Below are 12,153 nucleotides of genomic sequence, written 5' to 3' on the forward strand. Positions count from 1 at the left end.
TTAAAAATGCAGAACCTAAGGCCTACTCTCCAGTAAGCATGCACAGACATTTCTAATTTTGGAGGTCTGAGGAAAGGTGCAGGATTCCTCTTTTTTAACAAGTACTGAAGGAGATTGTAAAGTTAGAGACCTTGTCAGAAATAGTTTTAAATGAGGGCACTTTCCCATCTCACTTCCTCTGATACCCTAAAGTCCCATTTTTCCCTTTAGATTTGCATGCAGGGATGGTCAAAATGCAAGATGTTCTGAGGGGACTGGGGAGAAGACTTTTGTAAGGGTGGGCAGAGGTTTCCTGTTCCCTTGAAGCAGGGCTGCCTTATGAAGTCCTCCCAGTCCACCCAAGGGGCTGCTTCTGGGGCCCTGTGGAAGGCTCTGGGGTCTCTGGTCTGTTGTGTGTGAGAACTGTGGCTACATCTGTCTCCCAAAACAGACCCTGAAACAAAGCTGCTCTCTGGGGAAGAACCTGCGGTAGGAGGGAGGGAGTAGCTCCTCCAGGGCCTCCCTTCTTGGGGGTCTCTCCCAGACTGGCTGGAGCCAGTCCTCCTAATCCTGCAGTAATCATTCCCAGCCGCTGGCTGGTCTCTGCCTCACCCAGGGTCTGTAACATTGAACGTCAGCCATGTGTTCCAGATGTACACCACCAGGTCATTCCTACCTCTGAGGACTCTGGTTTACTGGGAATGCCTGGTGTGTTCTCTCTCAGGAAATCCTTTAGGGATTTCCATTAGGGGACCTTTTTGAGGTCTCTGTGAATTGGGGATAGAAGAGTAGATACAACTTGCCTGTTTGTCTTGCCCAGCCCTCCTAGCAGACTCCCCACACACAGCACAAACCAGAATGATCGGAGGGGAAGTTAATGCTCCCCCACACCCACCCCCTACGCAAACACATTGCGCTGCACACCTGTCCTAAACTCACATCAAGATTAGCTCAAAGTATGTTCAGGAGTCCCTGGAGCCTAGAAAGCAGTGGGGGATCCCTGGGTCCTGTGTAAGGTCCTTGGGAGCCACTGTCCCTGTGCCCAACCAGAGTGGATCTAGGCAAATTACTTGGGCTCTGCCTATATCCGATTGGATACTAATAATCTCCCTGAGAGATCAGGAAGGGCCTGGCCACAAAGGGGCCAACTGCATCTACAGCCCTGTCCTCAGATTTAGCGTCATATTTGTGAGGGGGCATCTTGGGTCCTCTAGCAGCTTCTTTACTACAGATGGGTTTGAGAAGAGACTAAATTCACTGGACTCCGGCTGCCCAAGTACTCAGGCTGCAAGTACGGCCCAGATAGCTGTAGGTACCCTGCCACAGGCTGCCTTGAGTGCCGGAGGGAGCCCTAGGTGCCACCCCGCCGTACCGTGCAACTTCCTGTTTGTGCATGTGGGTGGAACTTCGGGAGTAGAAGGGAAGCCTGGCCATGCTCTGTGGGGGGCCAGGTCGGGCAAACAGGCTCACCTGGGCGGACTCCTGCTCAGGGGGAGGGGAGATGCTGGTTCTGCTAGGGCAGTTCCGACCGACCGGAGGGCGGGGCGGGGTCTGTTTTGGTGAAACCCGAGCGGTCTTTGTCTGCTTCCTAGGGGTTTTCCTTGCTCCTGGGGAATGCGCGGAGTGGGTCCGGCCTGATTCCCTACGGGGCAAGGCAGGTGGCAGTAAACCCTATCGCGGACCGGGTTAGGGCGGCCAGGTAGTGTAGTTCTCGGTCACGTGCTGGTCGTCCCTTCCCCCACGTCGAAAACCAAATCCAGAAAGCTGTGAAGTCGGAGGCCAGAGAGGCAGCCTCACCACCGCCGAGCTCCCGCGGGGCTGGGTACCAGGTCGGCTGTTGGGGGGTAGGGGGTGTGCTGGGCAGACCACTCCCCTCCCTGGGTCGGGGGCGCGGCCTCAGCCGCCCCGCCCCGCCCCGCTCTACCAGGCCGGGCCAGGCGGGCGCCCGGAGTCCGGAGCCTGGAGCTGGCTGCGAGCCGGCGGATCTGCGGCGAGGAGGTCCCCGTGCTGGAGTAGGAGCTGGGCGGGAGCTGGAGCAGCGGCGCAGGTGGCGCGGGGTGAGTGGTGGGGCGGTGGAGGTGTCGGAACTCCAGCCTCCCGCACATCCCGGCTCTGGAGCGAACTTTCCCGGTCTAGGGAAGCCGGGGGTCGGAGTGAGGAGGGGGTCCCACTCTGGGCTGGGGGTGGGGGGTGCAGGCGAGGAGCCTGAACAGGGAATCGACACGGAAACTCGCCGACGGGTCCATACACGCGCGCAGACAGACCCACGCACTTTGGACACACAAACACACGAACACACGTGCACTCCGGAAAGGACGCGCCCTGTGGGTTACCCTTGCAGTCCCTGGAGCAGCGCCACGGGCTCACAGGGACCCCCAGCGGACAGGGTGCTCTGCTGTCGCGTACTTGACGGGGGTGGGAGAAAAGGGCTGCCCGGCGATCGCCGACGGGGGCGGGCCGGGTGGGACAACTCCGGAGGTTCCTACTTCCTGGCCGCCCACAGGTGAAGACTAAGACGTAAACAGGCGCTGAGCACGTGATCGCTTCGCAGACAAGTGGGCTGTGCTCCCCCACCCCCGCAGCTGGGCGAGGACCGGCCTCCCCAGTCCTGGGAGAGTCTGCGAGATCTCCTGCCGGGCTGTATTCCATTCTCCGCCTTGAAACGTTAAGCCTTCCCCCAGAAATGGGAACACAACGCCCCCTGGAGTCCGGGTAGCACAGAACGAAAGACTGTAGGGCTCGGTGGGGCTACCTGGGCTCCTCTCCTTCCTTCACCCCAACGTGTTCATGGTGCCCTCATCCCTGAAGGTATCGCTGGACGGCAGTGTACAGCAGCCCCCGCATCATACCTCCAGTCTGGGGAGCAGCTGCCTGAGCGCCGGTGGGTCCCCTTCCTACCACCACCCCAACTTGCAGAAGGGAGAGCTCCTCCTCTCACTGTAGGAGCAGAAAGCCCACTCGTGCAAGAGTGGAAGCCCTCCATTCCCGGAGAATGCATGAGAGTAAATGTCCCTTAAATACGGGAGTGGGCCTATGTCCCTGCCTAGAAGGGAGGATGAGCCCCCTCCCCCAGGGAATGAGGGAGTGGGCAGCGGCCCTGTGCCTCCTTCTCTGCCCCACCCTCCACCCCTCCACACATGCTGAGCCCAGCTGCTGCCTGAGCTTCTGGGCTGGCTGCCAGAAAGGGGAGGAGGCTCCTGGTCCCCCAAGAGGCTGGGACCAGGGCAAGGCCAGAGGAGGGGGTCTTTACTGGGGAGAGGGGCTCAGTCTGTTCTTGTGAGGATCAGGGTCTGGGGTGAGCCTGAGGGTGGTTGGGCTATGTCTCCCTTTCCAGGGAAAAAGAAAGAAAAACAACCCTTTCCATGGAGCTAAAAATAGAGCTGAGAGCCGGCCAGGGCTGTGGCCTGGAAGGGGGGGATGCTCCTTCCTGGGGCAGAGGAGTTCTGGCAGGCCTTGGCCTTGGGGGTGGGGATGCAAGTAGGGGGTGGGAGGAGCTCCTTGTCCAGGGGTGTGGGTGTCAGCTGACCTGACTGGGGCACAGAGACCCCTGGAGGAAAGTCTGTGTGGTAAAATGTTTGTAAAACACCACGTGTGTGTGTGTGTGTGTGTGTGTGTAAGTTGTCTGACTGAAGGAGACCACCAGTGTGTGGAAGAGGCTTAGGAGAGGAAGCCCATTTAAAATTGTGTCTGTGTAGGAAGGGCTTTGAGTCGACGTGAAAGACTGTGCACAGCAAGGTGTGTGACACCCAGGTATGTCTGTGTGTGAGTTAGACTGAAAGATTATGGAAAGAAGGAACATGGAACCACGTGATGGATGAGACTGTGGTTGTGGCTGCATGGGACTGAATGTGGGAAAGGTCGTGTGGGTGTTATGAAGACTGTGTTGTTTGCAAGAGGGTGAGAATATCTGTGACCGGAGAAGACAGAGGAGTGTTGTCAGCTGTGAGGCTGGTGTAGGTTTGGACTGTAGGTTTGGACCGCCTCACCCCAGTCATGGGGGAGGGGGCAGGGGCTGCCTCTCTCTCCCAGCAATGACCTCTCTCTTAACAAATGGTTCTGAAGGAAGGCTGGGGAGCAGACAGCCGCGCCCGGGGCAGGCCTGGGCTCGCGGGGTCGAGAGGGTACAGTGCTGGGGAGCCAGGTAGGGGCCCCCAAGGCTGGGGGGATGACGGTGTATTCTCCGAATGTGTCGCCAGGTGGCGCCACCTCCGCAAGTCCGAATATGCCTCCATCAACCGCTGGGGGTGGGGCAGGCAGGGCCCGAGCCTGGGTCCCCGACCTGTCCTGGGGAGCAGGGTTCCAGCAGCCGAGGCGTGGGGGCAGCTGACCCTCGGCGCCTCGCTCTGGACTCTGAAGCCGCAGAGTGTCTTGTGGGGCAGGCTTCGACCGGAGGAACGGAGGGGGAAGGGCGGCCGCCGTGGCGCCTGGTCCTTTGTGCTCGAACAATGACCAGCTGCCGCTGGCCCCGGGGCCCGGGTAGGGGTAGAGGGTGACCCGCCGCCGCTACCGAGTCCTGAGCCGACCGGGCTAAGGAGGTTGTTGGGGGGTGATCTTGAATCCCGCGGCGCGGGCCCCGCGTGCGTCCCGCCAGCCTCGCGTGACGCGGGGTGCCTGCGCGTGTCCGCGCCCGGGGCGGGGACGCCCCTCGGACCCCTCCCCCGCGCTGCACCGCCCACTCGGGCCGGACGGGGGCCGGTCGGGCCGGGGGGCGCCGCGGAGGCGGGGCTGGGCCGGGCCGGGCGGCTCCGAGTGGCCGCGCGCGGGCTGGAGCCGGGCGGCGCGCCTGTGGAGCGCTGGGGGCGGCCCGGGACTGAGCATGGAGCGGCGCGGCGGAGGTGAGGGGGGGCCAGGGCTGGGAGGCGACCTGGGGGCGCCCCCAACTTCTGCGCGGCGGAGGGCGGGTGGGGAGGCGGCAGCCCCCAGCCGCCCCCACTTAATGAAGCGGGGGAAGGGGGGGAGGCTTTAGAGGGTGGGTTGGGGGCTCTGGCTTCCCGTCGCGGAATGGGAACTGGTGATCCCAGACTTGATCCCGCTTGACCGGTCTTTGGAGTTTGGTGGGGGGAGACTTTCCCCAACTCTTCAGCCCCCAAAACAGGTTTGTGGGAGTTCAGCTTAGCCAGACCTGCCTCGGGCACTGGTTGAACCCAGCGCTCGGTGCCCCCAGCCCAAGGGGGTGTGTGTGCGTGTGCTGGGCCAGAGTGATTACTCAGGGAGTGCTGGGGGGAGCCAGGGGTTCCCTCTCCCACAGCCGCAACGCATTTCTCAAAATGGAGCCTCCACTTGCCCCTCCTTCTCTCTCGGGCTCCCGCTCTTGGAGCCGGGCAGGCTGGGCCTGGCTTTCCAGAGGCCTGGCCCTGGCTCCCTGGGTGTCTGGCTTGTAGGTTCCAGTTTTTCTATCTTTTCTGGGTTTAGGGGCCCCTGGCTCCGTGGGATGGGATTCAGGGACCCAGGCTCACTGGGTCAGCTTGTCTCCTTGTCTGCCTGACCCTGGGGCCTCTCTGAGTCTTTGTCTCTTGTCTTTGGGGTCTCTGTCTTTCTCTGAGTCTGTCTCTCTCCTGCCCTTATTTCTCACTTTCTCAGGGCTCACTGAAGTGGGCAAATGTGGACAGAGGTGCCGACCTCCATTGCCCCCTAAGAATCCCCTTCCCCACAGCTTTCTCTGTGCCCTGGAGTGGTGCGGGAGAGGGCAGGAGATGGCAAGTGCCATCTGCTTAGCCCAGGTCTGGCCCTTGGTAGTGGGCTCTACTCTTCCCCAGGTCCCAACCCCTAGCTCCTCCGGCTTCAGTCTGGATACCTTCCTGGTTCTCAGGGTCCTTTGACTTGGTAGGGAGGTGGAGGGTAGGCCTAGGGGAATACCAGCCCGAAAGGAGGCCAGACCAGGCAAAGGAGTCAGATAATGTGTGTCTCCTTTCCCCACACTCCAGTGAGTGACAAGAACCAGGCTCCTGCTCACGCAGTTGGCCCTGCTTTCACCCAGGCTCCTACCCACTCTCACACATGCTCTGTACACATGCACACACACACACTCCTCTGCACATACTTGTGCACCCTCACTTTCCTCTTCGTATGTTCATGTAAGATACAGGGAGTTTTACATACAAACTCATGTGTACCTGAAGGGACATCCATCCAAAGACACTCAAGATAGTTGAGCTCATACACCACAAATTCATGTATCATAGACACAGTTATTACTTTTACATATTTTCTGAGGGATCCCGATGCACACTCGTACTCTCATATGTCGTGTTAATCTGCACATATGAATAATAGGAATGTATTGATACGGCTGCTCAAACAGGCACATACACACACTAATTCCTGACATTTTCACTTTTCACATCCACACATTGTTAAGTACTCATGCACGGTCTCAACACACACAGATAAGTACAAACACAAACTCCTATTCCTGCGCGATTCTCTGTCCACTTCTTGGCCCCTGCTCTGCATGATGACTTCAGCAGATGCCGGAGTCCTGGTCTTCGGCCTCCGGACTGGGGAGGGAGTTCCCGGTGGAGGCTTGCTGTCCCCTTCCGGGAAAGAGCAGAGCCTGGGGAGGTGGAGCCCTCTTCCCTGGGGGTTCCAGGGAAGGGAGATCTGCGAACAGCTGCTGTGTTGGTGGGTGGTGGTGGGGCTTCCATCCTCATCCCCTAGGGGCTTCTCGGAGAAATGTCTAAAGCTGGATGGTTTCACAGAACCAGAGGTTGGCGGCAGGCCTGTATGGGCTCCTGTAGGCCAGACTCATTAGGTGTGGTGAGGCTAGGAGTTGGCATGGAAGCAAGCATGAGCCTGCATCCACCTCTAGAAGGCAGGAGACCCCAGAGGGCACCTGTGGGCTCCCTAAAAGTTCTGGGTTACTCGTTTTGCCAGCTCCACCCTTGCCGCCTCTCTGTCTGGGAGAAACTGAGGCCCAGCTCAGGGGAGGCTGGGCACTGCCTGGCCTTGGCTCTTTATTCGCTAATTACCATCTGAGTTGCTGTGTCCCTGAGGTTGCTTCTGCCCCCAAGTATCCTCTAATGAGGCCACCTGTCCCAGGGGACTGGGAACCTGTGCTGGGCGTTGGTAGAGAACTCCCTCCTAAATTTGGCGTCCCAGCCTCTGGGAGGGATGCAGGTTTGGGCTGGGGCCCTGCATAACCACCAGGCCTACCTTCCCCTCATCGCCTTTGCTTGGTAGGGTCAGCCCTTAGCCCTATTCAGGCCGGAGCTGGGCGGTGATCTGGATCCCAGGAAGATCTGAGTTTCCTGCCAGTGCTTGGAGAAGGAGCCCTGGGGGATCAGGGCATCATGGACTGATGTCAGGAAGCTGTTTGATGTGGGACAAGGGGTCAGGAGAGGGACTGAGGGACTTGTATAGGGAGGGGCTCAAGGTGAAAGGACTCTGACACCGCTGCCCTGCTCACAGGTTCCCCTGGAGGCCCTTGGCCAGGCCTGAGCCTCTGTCGCCATGGCCATTGTACAGACTCTGCCAGTGCCACTGGAGCCCGCTCCTGAGGCCACCACTGCCCCACAAGCTCCAGCCATGGGCAGCGTGAGCAGCCTCATCTCAGGCCGGCCCTGCCCCGGGGGGCCAGCACCTCCCCGCCACCACGGCCCCCCTGGGCCTACCTTCTTCCGCCAGCAGGATGGCCTGCTACGGGGTGGCTATGAGGCACAGGAGCCGCTGTGCCCAGCTGTGCCCCCTAGGAAGGCTGTCCCTGCCACCAGCTTCACCTACATCAACGAGGACTTCCGGGCAGAGTCACCCCCCAGCCCGAGCAGTGACATTGAGGATGCCCGAGAACAGCGGGCACGCAGTGCCCATCTCCGCGGCCCCCCACCCAAGCTCATCCCTGTCTCTGGAAAGCTGGAGAAGGTGAGGACCAGCCTTTACTTTGGGGCCAGGGTGGAATCGGGAGCTCCCTGAAGAAGCTGGAATTTGGGGGCCAATTTAGAGGAGAGATGTGGGCTGCAGAGTCACCAGACCTGGGTTCCAATCCCAGCTCGGCCTCGTTCTGGCTGCATGACCTCAGGGAAGTCACTTGACCTTTCTGAGCCCGAGGTTCTGTATTTATAATGTGGACACACCATGTCAGCTCTCCAGTGATGGTCGAGAGCATTCCATCACATGACGTATGTCAGTGTTGAGCCTGGTCCCTGTCACACGACATGTGCTCAGAGGCGAGCTGCTCCGACTCCTGCAAATGCAACAGCTGTGAATCTGACTGTGAATAAGGCCTTTAACTTTGCCTCCTTAATAAGGCCTTCAACTCCACTTGCTCATCTGTAGTATGGGCGTAGTGATCATATCTTACTCGTATGACTGTTGGGATGATTGGAGACGAGCCTTTTAAATGGCTTGATATAAGGGATGTCAGGAGGCCCTCAGCTGTTGGTAGCAGTTAGTATTAATGCGTGGGGATCGGGGACCCCAGATGGGAGGGCAGGGAGTATGACAAGGGTTTTGAAAGATCGGGCAGCTCATCCCCAGTGTCACGTGGCACCTCATTTCAGAACATGGAGAAAATCCTGATCCGCCCAACAGCCTTCAAGCCAGTGCTACCCAAACCTCGAGGGGCACCATCCCTACCTAGCTTCCTGGGTCCTCGGGCCGCCGGACTGTCTGGGAGCCAGGGCAGCCTAACACAGCTGTTTGGGGGCCCTGCCTCGTCCTCCTCTTCCTCCTCCTCCTCGGCTGCTGACAAACCCTTGGCACTGAGTGGCTGGGCCAGCGGCTGCCCATCGGGGACACTGTCTGACTCGGGCCGAAACTCACTGTCCAGCCTGCCCACCTACAGCACCGGGGGTGCCGAGCCAGCCAGCCACTCCCCTGGTGGGCACCTGCCCTCCCACGGCCCGGGGCGGGGGGTGCTGCCCGGACCAGCCCGAGGGGCCCCAACTGGGCCCTCCCACTCGGACAGTGGTCGATCTTCCTCCAGCAAGAGCACAGGCTCCCTGGGAGGCCGTGTGGCTGGGGGGCTCTTGGGCAGCGGCACCCGGGCCTCCCCTGACAGCAGCTCCTGTGGGGAGCGTTCCCCACCCCCACCCCCACCCCCACCCCCCCCCTTCGGATGAGGCCCTGCTGCACTGTGTCCTGGAAGGAAAGCTCCACGACCGTGAGGCAGAGCTGCAGCAGCTGCGGGACAGTCTGGACGAGAGTGAGGTGACCATGTGCCAGGTGTGGCCAGCAGCGATAACGGGGGTGGTGTGGCAGGACATCCACAGGAGCTGGGAGTCCCAGGAGCATTTCTGTGTGTGCTGGGGGGACACGGGGGGGGGGGTCGGGGGATGCCGGTGAGGCGTTGGGGAGTCCTCCGCCCAGCTGTCGGGCTTCACCTGCAGGGGGGTGAGGATGCCCAGCCAGCACCGCCATTGATTGTCTTTCAGACTTGAGTGAGACACTTCAAGGTGCTGAGCCTAGTTTCCCTCAGCTATAGATGGGGAGATTTCTGGCCTCCTAGGGTTATTATGAGGATTAAGTCAGGCAAAGGCTGTGGAGTGCTTAGAATGACGCCTGGCACCTAGGAATTCCTGCAGAAGCGTTTGCTATTCTGGACGTTTCTAGAATCTTAGAAGTGGTCATGACTAGAGTTACCCTAATTTTTCTCATGGCTGAGTGGGGTCTCCTGTCCCTGAGCCCAGCCATAGGCTGCTAGAGCACTCAGTGACCTGGGAGTGGTGGAAAGCCATGGCGGGAGGGTGCTGGATGTGGAGGGGAGCTGCTGGGACCCAGGTCTGCCTTCTGTCCCCAGGTCTACGAGGAGCGGCAGCGGCACTGGCCACGGGAACGCGAGACGCTACGGGACGACAGCACCGCCCAGGCCCAGCGGGCGCAGCGGGCCCAACAGCTGCTCCAGCTGCAGGTGTTCCAGCTGCAGCAGGAGAAGCGCCAGCTGCAGGACGACTTCGCGCAGCTGTTGCAGGAGCGGGAGCAGCTGGAGCGGCGCTGTGCCACCTTTGAGCGGGAACAGAGGGAGCTTGGGCCACGGCTCGAGGAGACCAAGTGGGAGGTGGGCCAGGCCATGAGGGGCGGGGAGCGGGGCTCAAAGGGTCCAGCCATACCACTCCCCCTCCAGCCTGCTACTCCCAGAGATCCTCCCCGTCCTCACCTCCGGGAGATGAAGATCCCCCTCAGGCTTCCCTTTCTGGGTAGGGGGAGGGTCTCCTCGTGCCACCATTGTAGGTGTCCTCGAGTCAGGTCGAGTGCTCACATAGCCAGTGGCAATTCCGTCCACTGCCTCCCAACCAGTAAGAATAGGAGTGTAGCCTGCTCTGCGCCCAGAACTTTCTAGCTGTTACTTAGAGTGGATCTTGTGATCCTCAGAGCAGCCTTGTGAGGTGGCTGTTGTTCATCTCCATTTCTGAGCTGAGAAGGACTGGAGCCCGGAATGATTGCTAGTCAGTGGCAGAGTTGAGATCACAACCCGGGCCGTGTGGTTCCAGCATCTGCGCATTTCCCCAAAATGCTGGGGTGCCTCTTGGTGGCTCCCATGCCTGCACAATCTGCCACCAGCCAGTCCCTGGGGCTCTGCAGTGCGTCATGATGGTTGGAAGTCACCTGCTTTGAAGGAAAAAGATCTGGGTCTGCATTTTACTTCTGCCACTTACTAGCCGTATGACCTTGGACATGTCACTAGGCTCGCCTCAGTGTCTCCATGTAGTGGGTGTCAGGATCAAACAAACTGTCCCCGGAGAGCTTGCGTGATCTCGGGGCCCAAGCCTGTGGGAGAAAACTTCTCACTAGGCTTCCCAACCCCCTCCCACTCCTAGGTGTGCCAGAAGTCAGGTGAGATCTCCCTGCTGAAGCAGCAGCTGAAGGAGTCCCAGGCAGAGCTGGTGCAGAAGGGCAGTGAGCTGGTGGCCCTGCGGGTGGCGCTGCGAGAGGCCCGAGCTGCACTCCGGGTCAGCGAGGGCCGAGCTCGGGGCCTGCAGGAGGCCGCCCGGGCCCGGGAGCTGGAGCTGGAGGCCTGTTCCCAGGAGCTGCAGCGGCACCGCCAGGAGGCCGAGCGGCTCCGAGAGAAAGCTGGCCAATTGGACACCGAGGCAGCTGGACTCCGGGAACCCCCTGGGCCACCTACCGCCACGGACCCTTTCCTCCTGGCAGAGAGTGATGAGGCCAAGGCACAGCGGGCAGCCTCGGGGGTCGGGGGCAGCCTGCGGGCCCAGGTGGAACGGCTGCGGGCAGAGTTGCAACGGGAGCGGCGGCGGGGGGAGGAGCAGCGGGACAGCTTTGAGGGGGAGCGGCTGGCCTGGCAGGCGGAGAAGGAGCAGGTGATCCGCTACCAGAAGCAGCTGCAACACAACTACGTCCAGATGTACCGGCGTAACCGGCAGCTGGAGCAGGAGCTGCAGCAGCTCAGCCTGGAGCTGGAGGCCCGGGAGCTTGCTGACCTGGGCCTGGCCGAGCCGGCCCCCTGCATCTGCCTGGAGGAGATCACTGCCACCGAGATCTAGGGCCCTTGGCATCCTGGAGCAGCAGGGAGCTTGACTGCAGTGGGGCCACGGAGGTCCCCCGGGTCTGAGGGCCCCAGAGCCGCTCGTGCTCCAGGATCCAGGCTTCTGGGCCTCTGCCAGGGCCCTGGGGGCAGCCCTCTGACTTGGTTGAGCAAGATTAGCCCCCTTGAAGGTCCCGTTTCACTGTCTCACAGAGGCTCCTACTTACTTGACCCATCCCACCCCTCCTGCTGCTGCCATTGCCACTCTGCCAACTGCATTTGTCCCTGACGAGGGAGTGGGGGGGGCTGGGAGGAGGAGGGGGGTCCCTCCTTTCCACACTCTCCCCTACCCCAAAGCCAGAGAGAGCCAGATAGCACCAGCTGCTCCAGATGTGCCTGCCCCCTCTCTGCCTATGTCGGGGGTGGGGGGCCAGGGCTGGGACTGGGGTCTGACCCCCATGCTCCAGCCCTGCAGCCTCTCTCCTAGGGCGAGGGGGCTGTAGTCAGACCAAAGGAAGAACTCAGAATTGTCTTGTTTATTTGTGTTTGTGACCAAGGGGCCCCTCCCCACACCCAGGTTTATGGCCTCGTTTTCACTTGTATATTTTTCCACACTGTAAATTTCTTGTACAAACCCAAAGAAAAAAAATTAAAAATTTTTTTTTTGTTTTTAAAAAAAGACGAATGTGCTAGGTAGAGATGGGAACTTACTTGACCCCTACTCGCAGCTCCCGCTCCAATTTGCTGGCTATTCCCCT

The 12,153-nt window shown here is 60.3% G+C and overlaps 1 protein-coding gene across 1 annotated transcript; it reads left to right on the forward strand.

The window, feature by feature from the left end:
* The first annotated feature begins 4,820 nt into the window (after positions 1–4,820).
* On the forward strand, positions 4,821–12,055 carry LZTS2 (leucine zipper tumor suppressor 2). The gene is given in 5 exon segments (XM_032313367.1): positions 4,821–7,836; positions 8,475–9,011; positions 9,013–9,138; positions 9,713–9,970; positions 10,731–12,055. Coding segments are annotated over 5 exon segments (2,013 nt in total). The 5' UTR covers positions 4,821–7,428; the 3' UTR covers positions 11,415–12,055.
* Positions 12,056–12,153: the final 98 nt, after the last annotated feature.

This window comes from Mustela erminea, chromosome 14 (genome assembly GCF_009829155.1).
Source record: "Mustela erminea isolate mMusErm1 chromosome 14, mMusErm1.Pri, whole genome shotgun sequence".
Lineage (NCBI taxonomy): Eukaryota > Metazoa > Chordata > Mammalia > Carnivora > Mustelidae > Mustela > Mustela erminea.